Source organism: Prunus mume, linkage group LG2 (genome assembly GCF_029339155.1).
Source record: "Prunus mume cultivar Tortuosa linkage group LG2, ASM2933915v1, whole genome shotgun sequence".
In the NCBI taxonomy this organism is placed as follows: Eukaryota; Viridiplantae; Streptophyta; class Magnoliopsida; order Rosales; family Rosaceae; genus Prunus; species Prunus mume.
This window is the reverse complement of record NC_142699.1, coordinates 8,520,049-8,539,109: the sequence shown is the minus strand read 5'-3', so window position 1 is coordinate 8,539,109 and position 19,061 is coordinate 8,520,049. Positions and strand designations below refer to the sequence as shown.

Below are 19,061 nucleotides of genomic sequence, written 5' to 3'. Positions count from 1 at the left end.
CACGAGACTTTCTGCAAAATTCGACTGAGTCTCCCGTAAATAGGACATTTCCCAAAATTTCAACCTGCATAAAACACAATTTAGTACTCCAACAGGTAGCACGCATAATACAGTCTCATGCAATTCACATAATCGGCCTCCGGCCTTCAAACAATCCAAAACCAAACAACCTAACATAACCTCCCTCAACCAAATAGGAGTATGAACGATTATTTAATCGCATCTTGTTTTCAATCGAATTTTAGGACCAACAACCTGGTCAAAACCAATCTCTATAAGCCACACAAATAAAATCTAGTCCATGGTGCACCTAGGCACCACCCTAGGCTGCCTACGTACCCCTTGAGAGGGATCAAGCCACACGTAGTTCTTTCCCAATATCGTATAACAACCATGAATTCATCTATCTAATAACCACATAATCTCCTCATACGCCGGAAATTCCAACGCCACATATGGGGTCTGTCAACATGCCGGATAACCTACGTCACTTGCGACCTTAACATAATATCACAATATCTCCCTCATACGCGCTGTACTACTAGCGCCACGTATGGGGTGCATCCGCATGCCAGATAACCTACGACCGTGAGACCTCAACATCATATCACATAATCTCCCCATACACGAAACTACCAGCGCCACGTGTAGGAGTGCATCAACACGCGGATAACCTCGCCACGTGCGACCTTAACATAATATCACAATATCTCCCCATACGCTGGTACTACCAACACCACGTATGGGGTTTGTGCACATGCCGGATAACCTATGACACATGGGACCTCAACATCATATCACATAATCTCCTTATATGCCGGAACTACCAATGCCACGTATGGGGTCTGTCCACACGTCAAATAACCTACAACACGTGGGACCTCAACATCATATCACATAACCTACGACACGTGGGACCTACAGCTACTCATTTGCTAGGCCCAAAGCTTACGGCAGTAAGCCTCCTAAGCTTCCCAAGCTTACGGCAGTAAGCCTCCTAAGCTTCCCAAGCTTACGGCAACAACTCCTAAGCCAAAAACATCCTCCTAAGCCAACGACATGCACCTAAGTCTACAATAGTGCTCGCAAGCTTACGGCGACATCGGCTTCCATCAGCGGTTCCAAACTTACGGCATCGGCTCCCAAGCTTTCGGCATCAACTTTTGAAGCTTACGGCAGCAACTCCTAAGTCACGACATCAGCTCCCAAGCTTTGGGCATCAGCTCCCAAGCTTTGGGCATCAGCTTCTAAAGCTTACGGCGGCACCAACTTCTAAAGCTTATGGCTGCAACTCCGCATCAACTTTATAGCATCAGGCTCGCAAACACTTGCTTGCCGAGCGGCACCCCATGGGTAACACCTTTTTGGCGCCTCTTCTCAAGGCCATGCCGAACAACACCTTTCATTTCGGTGCCAAGGCTACCTGCTGGCACCTCATGAAGGATTACAACATCGCTTTCATCAGTGGTTCCAAAGCGATCGGCGGCTCCCAAAGCTCCAACGGCATCTTCCGACTTTTGTGTTGCCGAACGGCACCCCACAAGTGACACTTCTCCGGCACCTTTTCTTAAGGCCACCTGCCGAGCGGCACCCCATGAAGAAAAGCGCATTTTCTCAAGGCCACATGCCGAACGGCACCTCCCATGGGATATCTCTTAATTTAGCGTCAAGGCTACATCTTTGAACGGCACCTCATGGAGACATTCCTCTCTTCTAAAACTACTGCCGAATGGCACATGAAGAATTTTCTCTCTTACAGCGCCTCTTCTCAAGACCACATGCTGAACGGCACCTCATGGAGACATTTCTCTTTTACGGCACCAAAGCTACCTGCCGAACAGCACCTCATGATGAATTTTCTCCCTTGCGGCACCAAGGCCACATGTCGAACGGCACCTCTGGAGACGCTCTTCACTTACGGCTCCAAAGCCACCTGTGAGCGGCATCTTACTGTGTCAAGGCATGCCGAACGGCACCTCCCAAGATATATATTTTCATTCCATGCCTATGCCACATGCCAAACGGCACCAATGAAGAATCTTCTAAGCTTCTAGCACCTATGCCAACTGCTGAACAATACCCATTATTGCGCAACACCTTCAGCACCTACGATAGTGCATGCCTCCAGATAGTTGTCTTGCGACTCGAGCTCCATGCCCTTCAATAACTGCTACTCAACACTCGGTACCTTTACCTTCGGTGATCGGCAAGTACTAAGCTGAACAACTCTGCACCGATCGCATACGAGAGAAAGCGAAGAAGGAGCTGAAGCATTGCTTGGCCAGTGCATTTATAACTACAAGTCCCCAATCAAGAAATACCTCCTTAATCGGGAACTTGGGGGACTCCTGTTTGTACAATATCTGGCCGAGCACTCCCAAGTCAATCTAAGCAAAGGGAAGGGAGTCCCACATCGACAAAACACAAGAAGAGGGGACTCTCCCTCAATTATAAAAGGAGACCTCTCTCCTTCAAGAAAAAGAGAGAGAGAGAGAGAGACGGGTTACTAGGGCACCATATGGCTCACAAGGGCCTCATGCTGAGCCCATTTACAAGCTCACGGATCATTGGCCTTCAGCCAGACTCTTGACCTTGGCCTTGGTCTTGACCTTGACCTTGGCCCTCGGCCCTCGGCCTTCAGACCTTCAGCCTATGTGCAATGTATACGGTCTTTATCATAATGAGAACATACTTCTCCGTGGACGTAGCCCATTATTCGGGTGAACCACGTACATTTGTCTTTTGTATGCATGCCTATGTACTTACCGAATGCTCTCACATACAGAGGGTCCTCACCTTCATCATCCTCCTCCTCCTCATCTTTAAGTTGGTCTAATTACTACCCGTTTAGTTTTTACCTCCAACAAATTTCATATTTTCTATTGTTCCACCAACAATCTAAAGATAGATCTCTTATGGAACAATAAGAAAATATGAAAAGAATCGGAGTTCATCTTCTACAGGAAGAAAAGCTTGATGCATAAATCTGTGTTTTTCTATGGGAAATTACATTTTGATGGGCTGCTTTTGTATTACAGTGCGTGTTGTTCCTTTTGCAGAAAGGAATTGAATTTTAAATTGAAGTTCAAAATGGGCCAAATGGACCTGTGGGTCGAGAGGCAATTAACCTAACAGATTCAGATTTAAGAGAACACTCTCTTTCAGGAATTTTTCTGTAGAGTATGTGTTAAGCATTGGTGAACCAACCCTGGTACTGTAAAATGCTGGTACGCATTCAGGAATTTGGAAACTGTTCGGCAGTTGTTGAATCTGTTTTCCAGACTAGTGTTGAAATGACCAGAAACGTGGTATATTTCTCTGTCTTACAAAGACAACAAATGAAATGTGGATGTAAAGCCCTATTTTGTAGAATTAAGTTTCTAATTGTGAGGCTTCAACCTACAGTGGTTTGTATGAAGGGAAAATTTCCATTAAATGGAAATGATGAGAAAAGTGTGGGGAAACACTGTGTTTCTAGTTTCTTTATTTTGCAGGCAAACCTGGATATGACCATTTAGATGTGTTAGTCATGACTTTAAGGTACTTGAGGTACGTTATCATGAACTATGGGGTACGTGAAGGATTCAAACAATACGTTGGTTCTTTGACAGAGACAAAGTACCTAAAGTGAATATCAATTGAGATAAAGAAGTCCACAAGTGATTGGCATGATCCGCAATGGAATGTGAATCCTAGCCTTAACAAGGGTGGTGGGCTGAGTAAAGTGGCTTCAAAATTCCCTAGAGGATATTCATATGTGTAACAAAATTACACAAATGATGAGAACCCAAAAATGTGGGAGTCTATTGCAAAATTGCACTAGACGTAATTTGCAAAGTTCTTGAGGTATGAAAATTCATTGGTAGTTTAAGAGTAACCACAATTGTAAGAGAATTGTGGGGGTTGGCTTAACTATCTTTCCAATCTCATATTCGTGTAAGAATGGAAAGGTAATTTATGAGTAACGTTTATTTTAAGGTATAAAAAGGTTAAAGATCCTACAAATACCTTAAATGTGGGGGAAGTCTACCCCAAGATAGAGTTGGCAAATTACTTATTAAGTCCCAACAAAACGTATGGAGGACTTTTTGAAAACAACTACTCTCAAATGAATATAATTTCATAAGATGGAAATGTGCACACCCATCAGTTTATAGTCAACCTAGTGGATCGAAAATTTAAAACTTTGTACTAGAGAGTAAGTTGAGCATCGAGGGGAATGAGGTTAAAGCCAACATATTGAATGAATCGGCCTGGCGGAAACCTAACCTAGTTGATTGGAGATCCCATGGTCTAGGTTCAATAGGAAAATTGGTTGGGATTGATTCAAAGTTATTAACACACTATACCACATTCCTATGATGAAAGAAGTGTGTTGTCTGCGGAAGTATAAAGGATACTTATGTTTAATGATACTGATATCTTATAAATAAGAGGAATAGAGCAGACTATTCTTAATTAATGTGTCACCTATGTGAGTAGAAGTTGGGTCGCTTTTATTAGAACGAGATGGCTAAGTTCTCTAAAGCTCTCATGAATCCGGGAATTTTTCAGGACCAAAATGAACACAACCGCATGAACCATAATATATTAGGATTGGAGATGTGTGATTCCTATTGTCTCGGCTTACTACTGCAGTGAGCAGTTCAAGATCATTATATCCACTGCGTCACCAAGTAAATCCGATAGGTATTCACTATGATAGGTTCAAGTCCAAAAGACACATCTTCAGGATGCATCTCTTTTCCGCCAGTACTCTCAATTTCTTCTTAGATTTTTCATTCATGTGGGGGATTGTTGGAAATTTTATATTATTTAATAATATTTAATTTCTATAGTGAATGAAAAATAAGTTTCTCTAAGAAACGTGTGTCTTAGGCCAGTTTCTCTAAATGGTCGGCTTCCATAGATTTGTGCCTATTGCTTTTCAAAGTAAAATGATGCAAAGGTTGTATCTCTTTCAGGCAAATGGAAGGTATATAGCAATTTATAGAACAATACAGTAATCCAGAAGAAATATTATGAAATGAAAAGAATAAAAAGTAAAAAAAGAGAAGCTAGGAAAGGAATTCCCACCTGCAATGTATATGTATGAAAGGAAGGACCAAGTTTGTTTCGCCTTTGGTTAATGACTAGAAAAGCTCACTTGCAGATTGCTTTCTCCGGCCGTAGATGCAATAGAAATTTTCTCTTAATGATAGCACAATGATCGGGTAATTGTAAGAACAAGTTGATTTAAAATTGGGTTCAGGTCAACTCATAGATTTCTTGCCTTTTCTGTTCTCCTTCCTTGGACATGAGCGGTTTAATCTTGGACTCTTCCCCACCATGTTGGGCCTGTCTTCTTCTTGAGGATTGTATAGGCCCAGGAAATGCTTCCAGGTAGTTTTTGTGTTTTGGGCCTTGGGACCCAACTTCACAAAAAGAAAACAAATTTGACCCAAAAACAAAGTTGAAGGACATTGAAATTGTACCTGTAGGATAGGTTAAAACACTATGAGGGAGGTAAATAATATGTTTACAGAGTTTAAGTGTAATAAATGAATAAAAACATGCCCAGAGAATTGATAAGTGATATCAATTCTTGAATATACAGAACGTAAAATAAAGGAATACGTAGAAAATTATTTTATGTGGTAAAACCCCACCTCTGGGGAAAATCCAATGGACTTCTTAGTCCAAAACTAATCCATAGAACGATGATTACAAGAAATACTCATACACTTATCCTAAACACATTCTAGATAATATTTACTAACCTCTTCGTAACTCAACTTCTATATCGGGATGATCTTTCGACACTCCTTATGTTGAACACAATACTGGTCACGATTTCTTCAAGCTCGCTGGAGTTCTTCCAACTCTCCTTATATTGAATCTAATACTAGTCACGATTGATTCAAGCACATCGGAGAAAAACCGCCACAACGATCTTGGTGCCCTCAACCGTATGAGTCACTGAACATGCAAATGAATACAATATGAATGATAAAAGTGTTTGATAAATCACCAAATTATGGAACACTTGATGATTTATCTCAAATAAAAACTCAGCTTTCCAAAGTTTATGAATTGAAAATATGATCGTTAAAGCTCTCTAAACAAAGAAGACGAAGGTCTTATTTTATAGACTTTTTCTTTACAAGAAAGAAAACACGTTGAAAACCAAATCTCCAATTTCCAAGGCTAGACAAAAAATCACAAAAGTATCTTTCCTATTCTAGAGATTGGTCACATGTAGTCCAACCAATAGGAAATGAGATATTTAAGAAAGCAAGATTTTGATCAACATCAATATCAAATGAATTCTTATATGCCTAGTCAACTATTAAGGGTATCTTGACTCCTTGATGTTGTGATATGATTGAAACATGATTTCCACGTTAGAAAATTAAGGGGATGTTAAGACATGAAAGTAATAGGAGAATCAAATTGATTTGGACCAAAATTGCCTAAAAAGAAAACACCCTAAATAAACTTCAATTCACTTTTAAAAACAGTAAAACGTGATTGAATAGTTCTTTAAAACAATTCCCTAATATACATGCATGATAATGACATTACTTACCCCCGAATCAAATTGTCACACCCCGGACCCGAAGTCATTAAACCCGCAGGTGCGTGAGAAAATAAAAAGTAAAATAAAATATATAAAAAAACCGAAACAAGGGTTTAAAATAAACTTCTCTTATAAAAATAGCTCCAAAATCTTACAACTTTACAAAAAATAAATAAAGCTCTATCATTCTTATCTAATTCAGCCTCAACGGGTTTAGTCCTTGTCTTGCCCACTAAGTCCTTGATTTTCTGAACCAAGGAAAATCAAGTAAAATTAATAAAGCCTAAATTGGAAAGGGAAAATATATAGAGGATGCATTGTAGGATTGCTCATGCCAATAATTGTACCCTCTGAATATATAGGGACATATTTTTTTTGTTTTCATGACATGTGGTCCTAAGATTATTGTTCCTAGCGGGCTCTCCACCCCTCTCGATTGAAAACCTATTGTGTAAATCTTCAATTCTGAACGATGCACCTAAAACTCAAGTGTCCCAGGCCAATTATTGCTCCTAGTGAGTTCTCCACCCTCTCTCAAATTTACGTGGTCCATTATTATTAACCACATATTTTATGGACCATCCAGCATGTGAGGTTTTATCTCACACATACCACATGCCACAATTGTATATTCACAATTATGTCACTTCTTTTCAAAAGACTATGTCACTTTACCTCTATCTCTGTAAAATGTAAAAAGTTGAAACTTTAATGTCAAACCTCGATAGAAGATGAACTTCCATCAGTTATGTTGAATTTGGATTTGTTGAATTTAAGTGGTTTTACTTGCTCTGTCAGTGTTTGATGACTTAATTTGTTATTTTCTTCCTTGGAAATGTGTTCCACCAATGTGAGGAAGAAAAATATGCACAAATTAATATATTTAATAGAAGCACAAATTAATATGCACAAATCAAGTAAAATTAATAAAGCATAAATTGGAAAGGAAAAATATATAGAGGATGCATTGTAGCATTGCTCACGCCAAAAATTGTACCCTCTGAATATATAGGGACATATTTTTTTTGTTTTCATGACATGTGGTCCTAAAATTATTGCTCTCAACCCCCTCTTAAATTTAAGTGGTCCATTATTATTAACCACATATTTTATGTCACACATGCCACATGCCACAATTATTTCTGATACATCACATCGTGCCACAGTGCCACTTGCCTCAATTACTTCTGGGTACCCTCATCACTCGTCTATAAAATGGTGAAGCCAGTTGCTATTGTTACCATAAGAGCCAGCTCCGACTTTCTTTAATTTCTTGCTACATCTGTTGCCAAGTTAATTTCAGTCCTAATGGGGTTTCATCTCCCACTCATCTTTGCTATTCTCACTGTAAGCTCTGCAATTTGATTAACTTTTCCATTCTCTCTCATTGTACTCTATATAAACGAAAGTTTTGTGTTCCTATACTTCTCTTCGATTTTATTTAGTACGTACTTAAGTGTCGTCCACTAATTAATTACACTTTGTGAGATTTGATTTTAATTAGAGTTCGAATTAATGTTGCAGCTAGCAACGGTCGCACTGGCAAACCATGCTGCTCAACCAGCACCTCAACTTTACTGGAACTCCGTCCTGCCAAACACACAGATGCCAAGATCTATCAGTGAACTTCTGCATCCTGGTTTGTGTTGAGCACTTTAGAATCTTAGATATCTCTTCTACCTGCCATTTTACTAAAATATGTTCGACCACATATTTATCAGTTAACTACTGTCATTACATGAGTGACACATATTCACAAATCGGCTGATCACTTATTTTCCATTATAATTTGCAGACTCCACAAATGAAGAAAAGGGCAATGGAAAGGGCAAACCTGAAAGTTTCCCATTGGGCAATAAACGTTACACTCAGAGCCATTATGGAAAAGGTCCTCCTCCATCTGACGAGGGCAAACCAGAAAGTTTCCCATTGGGCAATAAACGTTACACTCAAACCCGTTATGGAAAAGGTCCTCCTCCATCTGACGAGGGCAAACCTGAAAGTTTCCCATTGGGCAATAAACGTTACACTCAAACCCGTTATGGAAAAGGTCCTCCTCCATCTGACGAGGGCAAACCTGAAATTTTCCCATTGGGCAATAAACGTTACACTCAAAGCCGTTATGGAAAAGGTCCTCCTCCATCTGACGAGGGCAAACCTGAAAGTTTCCCATTGGGCAATAAACGTTACACTCAAAGCCATTATGGAAAAGGTCCTCCTCCATCTGACGAGGGCAAACCTGAAAATATCCCATTGGCACGTTCAGGTTACCAACGAAAAAATTATGGAAAAGCTCCTCCTCCATCTGACAGTCAACTACTCCATTATAAAGAGTTAGCTATTTTCTTCTTCGAGAAGGACATGCGCCCTGGCGCAACAATGCAGTTCCAATTCCCTAGAAGTTTAAACACGGCTACTTTCCTGCCACGCGAAAGTGCTCAATCGATCCCCTTCTCCTCTAACAAACTACCAGAAATTTTCAACCATTTTTCATTGAAGCCAACATCTGTGGAAGCCAAAACAATTAAGGAAACAATCGAAGAGTGTGAAGCTCCAGGCCTTAAGGGAGAGGAAAAATATTGCGCCACATCTTTAGAATCAATGGTTGATTTTAGCACTTCGAAGCTTGGAACAAGAAACGTTGAAGCAGTCTCGACGGAGGTATTGGAAAGAGGAGCCACCATGTCCATGCACAACTATACCACAATGCCGGGACTGAAGAAGTTGGCAGGTGACAAAGTCGTTGTGTGTCATAAGGAGAACTATCCCTATGCTGTGTATTTCTGCCATGCAATAAAACAAACAGCAGCTTATGTTCTCTCCCTGAAAGGCGATGATGGGGAGAAGGTTAAAGCAGTAACCATCTGCCATCTAGACACATCAGAATGGGACCCAGAGCATTTGTCCTTCCAAATCCTCAATGTTAAGCCCGGAACCGTTCCCATCTGCCATTTCATTTCCACTGATGCTATTGCCTGGGTTCCAAAACACAAATCTGCATGATCATCACTTAGCACTGTACGTATAATAAGCATGGTCGGGTTGCACCCTAGGCCTGCATAATTATCTCCCTACTTATTTCTGCCTCTTCATCATGTGGTGTAAGATATATGATGAGATGAAGTTTTCAGGATTAGTGGTCCGGTTGCCTAAAAAGCATAGATTACAGAAACTGCTTCAAATTAACCCGATCATGTTTTCTCTTGTAAGACTTCAACTTGTACTCCGGAAGCATGCTATATTTATGAAGAGATATTAGTCTATATGTTTTTTTTTTTTATATGCTTTGGCTTTGTGGTTCTACCCAATGTTTGAGTGTTGAATTGTTACGTTGGAATAGGCTGCTAATGCATGTAGTTAGAGAAGCCTTCATTTATATAAAAGTCCTCAAACTATCAAGAATTAATGTATCCAGAAACATACCAAGACGCAAAACAACATATTTTCCATGCTCTGTCTGTAACGCCAAAGCAAACTTCCTTTATCACATCATTTAAAGGATCAAATTCCAGTACTAATCTAATCCATCATGTAAAGCATACAAGTGCGTCCCTAATATAGACTTGTTGAAGGCAAAACATAAACAAATTACTTGTATTAGACTCACAAAATATTACAACAAGACAACTCTCAAAGAAAAGACAAACTCTTTACAATCACTCTTTCTCACTTCTAGAGACAAACTTTCACACTTTTCACAAGGACTACTTAACTCTACAGCTTATTGCATATAGCATATGCAAACACAATTAGAAATTCTACAACAGAAGCAAGATCAATCTCACTATGCCTTCTAAACAAACAAACAAATAAAACAAGCATATTAATTGCTTTAATCACTCTACTAACATCAACACAGCACACTTAGTTTACTAACAGATGATACAGAAAGGAAAAAAAAAGGGACCAATAGGGAGAAAATGGTGAACTAAGGAGAGACTAATACTTCTGGTTCTTAGAAGGCATAACAGAAATAATAGAGCATACTGCTTGAATGCAAGTCAGTATTAGGAGCAAAACAGCTGCAATGACAGAAATAGTTGCCCAAGGTGTATTGAAATAATGTTCCGTCAAATTTGCCTTCCATTTGTTCCAGCGAGTTCCGCAGTGGGAGTTCAGCTCTCTAACAACAGTAGCAAAATAAAAGTCATTGCTACTTTTCGTAACCCCTTTTCCAAGCTTATTAATCAAAGTAGACACCTCACTGTTGTCACCTAGCCAATTTTCAACAATGTCATACTTAAAAAGCAACTCCACATCCATTGGGGTGTTCACAAAACGATCCATGAGACTAACATAATCACTTACGTACGTCTCCTCCTAGTGGCATTGTTCAAATGCGATGAGATTTCTAATTAATACCTCTGTATGATCGCTTATTTTCAATCTTGGAATTTCAAGAGTCCGGTCAGCAAATCTAATATCATATAAGGTATTCGTTGATCCCTCATTCAACTTGACCCCTGCCCTGTGTAGCTCTGTGATGCTGGGTGTGTTTATAGTTATGGGTTTCCCATCATCAGTTTTTAGGGTTATTCGTTGTATGATATGATAGTTGTACACAACTCTAATATCATAAAGCAAAACAAAATTTCTAAGTTAGTTTGCTTTATGATAGTTGTTTTTTGAAGGGGTCCTTAGATCCATCTCAAAAAGTTTGGCTTTTATTAGGTTTAACTCTGGTTTTTGCAATTCTTTATCTCTACCCACTAATTTTTATCTCTCATTTTTATTACCCATTTTACCCTTTAAAATAAATACGGCAATAAACTAAAAATTCTGATTTAATGCATGTTTTACTCATAAGAGAACTAAAAACTAAAAATTCTATACTCTAACACAAAAAATGAGAACTAAAAACTAAAATTGAAATGGTTTCAAGCAATTGCATGTCAAGCGCTATATATATTGCATCAACCATGGTTTGTTTAATACGCGGTCATTTTCATCATTTTCCCATTCAAACTATTGAAATTACGAACTACGTACCATGAAAGATAAGAAACTAAAAGCTTCAAGAAAATAGAAATGTGCTACAAGCATAGCAATGAAGATGCGGAAGCATTATCTCAGACGAATGATTCTGTAGTGGAAAAAACAAAAACAAAAAGGGAAGTGAGTTAAATTTGCACCTGCTATGTTCAAACGACAAAATTGGTTTCCCTTTGGTCGATTACAAGAGAAGCTCAATGCAACTTACTTGGTTCCTCTGGTAGATGGAAATATAATTTTTCTCCAAATAATAAGGTTTTAGTGCAATCAATGATAATGGGCTGTATAGAACAACTTTTTTATTTTATATGTTTATGTGAGACAAGTTTTTGAAATTGGTACTTAGGTGACGAGGGGTAAATTTAAAAGATATTCAACCAAGAACACAACAAACTTCACACACTCTAGACCTTGACCAAAAACTCTTATGACTAGTGTTTCCCTCTTTTCGGCTGGGGCAGCCGACGGAAGGAACTTTTGGTCCTTCTTTAATTGAGTGCGGGGTGTGCCACCACAAAGCCACAAATTAGGCTTGAATGGAATGTAAGTAGATGATGTGTCTGAAATCTGACTTTAATCAAACGATTGTTCGGCCGAACAAGGAACCTCCTCACGACCTAGGTTTTTTCACTACCTCGGAGTCAAGGCTTTATGTGAGCAACCAAATGATGTGGAGTGGGTGGAGATGAAGATTGAAAGTGGAATGTAATGAAACGAAGAACACTTGGGTAAAGTAAAAGGTGCTTGAATTTAAATATAATTGAAAGACAAGTGCGTAATGTAAATTGCGTAAATTAAAGAATATAAAGACGAGTGCGTAATGTAAATTGCATAAATTAAATAATTGAAATGCGAGTGCATAAAGTAAAGGGCGGAAAGTAAACTAGATTAGGAAGAACAGTAAAGATAATGTGAATTGAAATTATTGTAATTAAAATAGAACTGAAAAACAAGAACAAGAATGTAAAGGCATAATTGAAATCTACGGAAACTAGAGCGGAAAAAATAAGAACTATGCTATGGCTACATTATGCTACTCCTATGATAGAAATTGAAGAGAATGTAAAATGACAAGTTGTGTTTTGTGTCGGGGTCATTTCTCTCTTCCATAAGCTTGGTATTTATAGGAGCTTTGGTGCGTCTCAATTTGGTTGGTCGTCAATCGGCCTTCAAATCAATCATAATTGCTCCAGAATATCTTCAATCCCTTGTCTCATGTGTGTGATTTAATGTGAATAATAATATTTGATTTGATTTTCCTTCCATCTTGAGCTCTCCCAACAATAACTTCAGTTGACCATCAAGCTGGCATAATTCCTTCCATATTTGAATTGTAACCTATGAGAAAATCCTCCTATGGATTATCTCTCCTTATTTAAGCTTTGGCTGATTTTATGTATTCAGCCGCTTTTAGTCTTTCGATCATATCTATATTTTCGGCCGCTTTTAGTATTTCGACCGTATCTACATTTTCGGCCATTTTTAGTCTTTCGACCATTTTTATGCTCTCGACCATATTGATGTGTTCGGCCAGATTGGTGTATTCCACCACATAGATATTATGCTACATTTATGACAGGACCTGCCCCGAATTTCCTCGAAACAGGATGATCCGTCTTATTACCGACATCATCCCGATGCCTGCCCACTTGCTAAAGATCGAGACTTTCTACCAAAAAGTTGGCAGAGTCTCCCTTGTAAATTCAACATTTCTCAAAACTTCCACTTGTCAAACAAGCATACATGTATAAAACCCAACGGGCAGCATACACAAGATAATTTCATGCAGTTTACAAAGATGGCCTCTGGCCTCACAATCATACCTTAGTACAGGTAAAACAAAGAGATTCTAAAGACTGAGATCAGGATCAAACACCCATCCTAACAGGTTTCGAATTCAACAAGACCACAAACACCTTTGAACCACAACTACTCGGTGAAACCAAAATAAGATCGATCAATCAAGCTTCGTTCTCAAACGAGCTCAAGGACTATTGACAAAGTCGAAACCAAACTCATCCCACTATCGAACCCGGAAATCGCTCAATCGGAAAAATTCGTTCGGGTTCAAATGGTGTCCAAATTGGAATCCGAGCACGTCTATGTGCTCGTGACTACTAGGAGATCATTTTAAGATACAGTTCAGGTCCACCACATTTCCCACTCACCGCCGCATGCGTCGGCAGCGCGTGGGTGGCTTGATCAAATTCCAACAACCAGAAAAATTCAAAATTGAAAGCCCAGCTTCCTACCCTAGGTTCAAAACATCAATTGGAGCCACTTTTGTTCTTGGACCTATCCCAAAAAGTTGACGGAAGTGGTCAAAATCGGAGGCCGAAACCGACCAAACTTCCATAGCTTATTTAACCCCCAAAACGCATAAATTTCTCTTAAATACCACAACTAGCAGCTAGAACACCTCGAGAGGTTGAGAAAGCATATCTGGATAGCAAAATTTGGCCGTTGGAAACAACTGAACGAGCTTTCGAAAAATCTGTCAAAAACCACTCAATTTACGCAAATTCGGCGGATTTTGACTACCGAGCTGGCTGGGAAAGGAAGAGGAGGTGCTGATCCTTTTGCTCAGGCCTCACGGCGGAGGCGACAAGCGTCGTCGATGGCTTGGATAAGCCACCGGCTCGAAGAAAATGAAGGGAGAGAGAGAGAGAGAGAGAGAGAGTTTCCATTTCGAAATAATTACGATTGTGCCACTAAGTTTCTTTTTATTGTAACTTCTTCGTTACAATTCCAAATCGAGCCCACTATGTGTCTACGGACTCATCTCGGTACGACCTACGTAAAAATATTGCTCGCTGCCCCAAACTCTTTTTGGATTAAAAAGTGACCAAAATACCCCTACCCCGAGGGTAAATTTGTAATTTCATATTTAATTTAATTAATTTAATTCACGAAGGATTATATTTTTGTTCAGGATGTTACATTCCCTATGCTAGCAAGAACTGTGGTGAAAGTGTGTGAAGACATCATAATCAAGCAAACACCAAACAACAGAAAAAGATGACTAGTCAACCACAAGAACATAAACCCAGAAACATGTGAACATCATGCGATGACTAGTCAACTATCAAGAACACAAACCCAGAAAATTTACAGAGATGGAAACCAGAAATTGTTCACCCAGAAACCCACCACTGGGAAAAACTGGGGGTCATCAACCAACCAGGCAATCAACTAAGCAAAAAGATTCTTACAAAGAAACACTAGAAAGCTCAAGAAATTCCTATGTTTAATTAGGAAGATGAGCTTTACCTCCTTTGTGCAATCTTCTTCTCCAACTTAGCAAAACCAGCAACTTAGGTCTTCATGGCAATGACAACTCATTCTTCAGCTCTTTCATCGAATGACACCAGCTGGCTAGCTCCAACTCAAGCAAGAACCAAATTTGGATTCAAAGAGAAAATGACCAATTTCTTCAAGAAACTATACTCTTGAAGAAATCAATCTTGAATCTGACCTACATATATATGAGAGAGTGTTTGATCTAGAAAGATGAGGTTTTCATATTTCAAATGCAGTTTTCAAAAAGAAACATTTTGGGAAACTCAAAGATGAAAAATATGAAGGTTACACTTGAGGAAGAAGAGAAGGTTTACAGAGAAACTTTCCAAAACTTGCCTACAAAAGTGACGGCTGCCAAATGAGGAATCATTTGGCCTTTACACCCAAAAATTCCCTAGGTCAGAATCAACACATGGCAGTAGAGAGAGAACGGAGAGTATGACAAAATAGTTTGTTATCCAGTTGGAAATCCTATAAAGTAAGGATGACTAGTCTACTACTACATATTTTACGGTTTGCGCGACGAATAAAATGTCGTTGCGCAAAGTTACTGATCGCACATATTTCTGCGTGATGAAAATTAAATCACGCACAATCCGTCGCACAAAGAGCTTAAAGAAAGACTTTGCGCGACCAATTTTCATTAAATCGCGCAAAAATGTGCGACGGTTAACATTCGTTGCACAAAGGTTTAGGGACGACACAACTGCATTCGTCGCACAAACCTTTAAAAGAATACATTTATTATATAAAATAAAATAAATGTATACTACAGAGAAAAAATTAAAAATAATTATGAAAATAAAAACTAATCAAATAATGTTGCAAAATCTACACGTAAATGCAGCGCATGCGGCTCGGAGGTTTAGGCAGGGTCGTGGTCAGTGGGGATGCTTTGGGTGGAATGCCGGACCGTGCAAGGGACCGCAGAATCACCGACATCGATTCTCAAGAGTGGCCACATGCGATCAGCGATCACCGACTTGATCGCTGATGGATGGGGTGCAGGTTCCTCTCGCGGGCATTCCCATCCTCGACAATATGTCCCCGGCCTCCTCTCGAGAGTTTAATCCAACGTCTCCGTCAAGATCTGGAACCCAGCATCCTGTGGAGGATCCACATACTCAATCGGAGTATCGGGAGGAAGCTGGGAGGCGGACTCCTGAAGAACCAACTGGCTCATCTCCACCATCGTCGTCTATTTAACATAACATAAAATATAAATGAAAACATTCATGTAATAACCTTTAAACTTGAATGTGTAACATAAGAATTACAATTAAATAATACTTACATGAAGGGACTCGGCCAACTCATTCCCAGGTCGAACATAAACATCGCCAAAGACGTTGATCTTTGGGAATTTGGACCCCCCCTAAATTGAACAAGAAAAGAAAAATATTAGTATGAAAAAAATAAATTAAGAATAATGACATATTAAAAATTAAAATTATTTTATTATTACCCGGCGCCGTGCATCCATCCTATATGAGAAGGGCCTGGAACCTGAATGGTGGAGAAGAGTCTTCTTCTTCCTATTGCCCTTATTGACTTTGGCTTTATTCTATTATACAAAAAAGAAAACGTGTTAGTTGAAATTGAAATGAAATATAAAAAATTAAACAAACATAAGTAAGAAATATATAATAAATTTGAAATTCATATTACAAATTACAACAAAATCGGGCGCCTGAAAATGAGCGCAGAGCCACGCCCAACTATCCTCCTACGCCTCAAGCTCCTTCGAGCAACCTTCCTGAAGAGCGACTTTCGGATCATCAAAAGCCTCAAAATGGTGGTGCAAGTCGCTCTTCCACTGCTTGTATCTCTCAAAGAAGAGTCATGTTGATGTACGCCAATGACTCGCCGTCGAGGTCCTCCAAGTTGTAGTTCGTCTGCAATTTAATTACATACATTAAGTCATACAAATATATAAAGTTCGAAAGAAAAAGAATTAAAAGGTAGGATACATGCCGACAACTGGCCGCGCACCTCCGTCTTCATCTCGTCAGGCATGACCTTCCAAGACTTCCATTGCATTGGGCAATGGGTCCGCACGACGTGACCAATGTCGTGGGCCAAGGAGCTATGCAACTCCGGTGTCGGTGCAGCCCGATGTCGCTCGTCGTATCCGATGTTGATAGAACTGTTGGTCACCCGGGTGACCTTTGCCGTCTTCAACTACCGACACGGCCCTCGGGTGTTCTTTTTGGCTGCAAATTTAACTATAAAATACACACATAAAATCAAAAACAATAACCAAAAAAAAAAAAAAGAACTGGAGTTGAAGGAAATCTATACTGTGACCGACGCATCGATCGATGTGGTGTCGGTGGTCTTTGGGGCGATGACGCCGTTTGGCGCCAACAAAGCTAGACCATTGTGACGCTAATAAAGCGGCACACTGGGACCCCATGGGACCAACTATCATGTGGTCCATCAGGGGGCTCCGAACTTGGTGCAGTCGTCACCGACCTAAGACGTGTAATTAGGTTAGACATCTGCACAATTTCAATAATACACATACAAATTAATAAAATATACGAATATTTGTAAGTATATACAATTTTATTAAGGATTGTGAACTAATTAATTAAAAGCATATAATGTCCTAGGGTTTGCGAGTTCGGAGTATTTGGGACTCCGATCCACGATCCGTCGAATTCTACACGATCCTAGAAATATAAGGTACAACATACATGAATTTGAGTTCGATCCAACGGTCCGAACATATCAAACCCGGAAATCGCACAATAGGCAAAATTCGTTCGAGACTCAAACGGTAACCAAATTTCAATCAGAACACACCTACGCGCTCGTGACAACTAGGGGATTGTATCTGGGACCCAATGCACCTACAGTATCCCAGCGTAGCGCGTTGGTGTCCAAAGCGATAAGAATATCCAGAAAATTCTAAAAACTAAGGGCCAAGGTTCCAACCCTAGGTTCAAAACATTAATTGGAGCCACTTTTGTTCTCAAACCTACCCCCAAAAATGGCCGGAAGTGGCCGGAATTTAAATTCAAAAACTAGCCAAAACCTGGGGTTTCAATTCCAGAAACCTATTGTGACAATTAATCAAATCCTACCCAATCATCAGCTAGAGCAAGAAAAATAGAAAAGAAACCATACCTCAGCTGTGGAAATTGGTGGCGGAGGAGAGAGAACCACGCCGAGAAGAATATGTGAAACCGGGCAAATTCTGTGGCAAGCTCTGACGGTGACGGCGGGAAGCTCCGGTTCGATGGTTGTGGCGGCCGGTCCTAAATTCAGAGTAGTGGGTGAGGTGACGGCAGAGAGAGAAAGAGAGTTAGGGCAAAAAATCAAACCGGGGGGAAGAAGGAGGCGCTTGCATCGTTTCCGAAACTTTATTCGATTTTCTTGCGACGAACAACGAAAGCGTTGCGCAAAATATTTTAAATGAATCTTGCGCGACAAAAATGAAATAATTCTGTCGTGCAATGTTGTGAGTCCGCCAAAATTTGGGATTAGAGTTTAGGGTTTGTACGATTTTGCGAGACAAAAACAGAACATCGTTGCGCAAGGGTCTCTGTTATTCACTTTGAGCGACGCAACTCCTACTTCGTCGTCCCGTAATGTTGTTAGTCCGCCAAATTTTGGGATTGGGTTCTAGGGTTTGTGCAGTTTTGCGCGACAAACACCGGACACCGTCGCACAAGGTTGTTATAGGGGGAAGAGGGAAAAGGTGAAAGGAGTGCCGATGTTGTGCGCGAACACATCATTTCGTCGCACAAGCTTGTTATTCGCCAAAAAATTGACCTAAGTGTTCAAAAGGGGAAGAGAGTGAAAGGCCTGAATGAGATTGCGCGACGAAGAAGCAATAATCTCGTCACGCCGCGTTCTGTACATTCTTGCGCGATGAAGAAGACTCGTTTCGTACCGCAAGCTTGTTATTCTCCAAAAAATTGGCCTAAGTGTTCAAAAGGGGGGAAAGAGAGTGAAGGCTTGAATGAGATTGCTCGACGAAGAAGCAATAATCTCGTCGCGTAAGCTTTGTGTCAGTACACATTGCACGACAAAGAAGACTCATTTAAATCGTCGCGCAAGTTTGTTATTCGCCAACAAATTGGCCTAAGTGTTCAAAAGGGAGGGAAGATAGTGAAAGGCCTGAATGAGATTGCGCGACGAAGAAGCAATAATCTCATCGCGCAAGCTTGTGTTTTGTACACATTGCGTGGTGAAGAAGACT

At 40.0% G+C, this 19,061-nt stretch overlaps 1 protein-coding gene and 2 pseudogenes across 1 annotated transcript; 1 reads left to right on the top strand and 2 right to left on the bottom strand.

The window, feature by feature from the left end:
- Positions 1-7,747: 7,747 nt before the first annotated feature.
- On the top strand, positions 7,748-9,822 carry LOC148919546 (uncharacterized). Its single transcript, XM_089045280.1, has 3 exons — positions 7,748-7,906; positions 8,084-8,198; positions 8,355-9,822. The coding sequence occupies exons 1-3, from the start codon at positions 7,868-7,870 to the stop codon at positions 9,560-9,562; spliced, it is 1,362 nt and encodes a 453-aa protein (XP_088901406.1). The 5' UTR covers positions 7,748-7,867; the 3' UTR covers positions 9,563-9,822.
- Positions 9,823-10,393: 571 nt separating this feature from the next.
- LOC148919544 (UPF0481 protein At3g47200-like) overlaps positions 10,394-19,061 on the bottom strand; it is a 28,707-nt pseudogene continuing 20,039 nt past the window's right edge.
- LOC148919545 (uncharacterized) lies at positions 15,918-17,267 on the bottom strand (annotated as a pseudogene).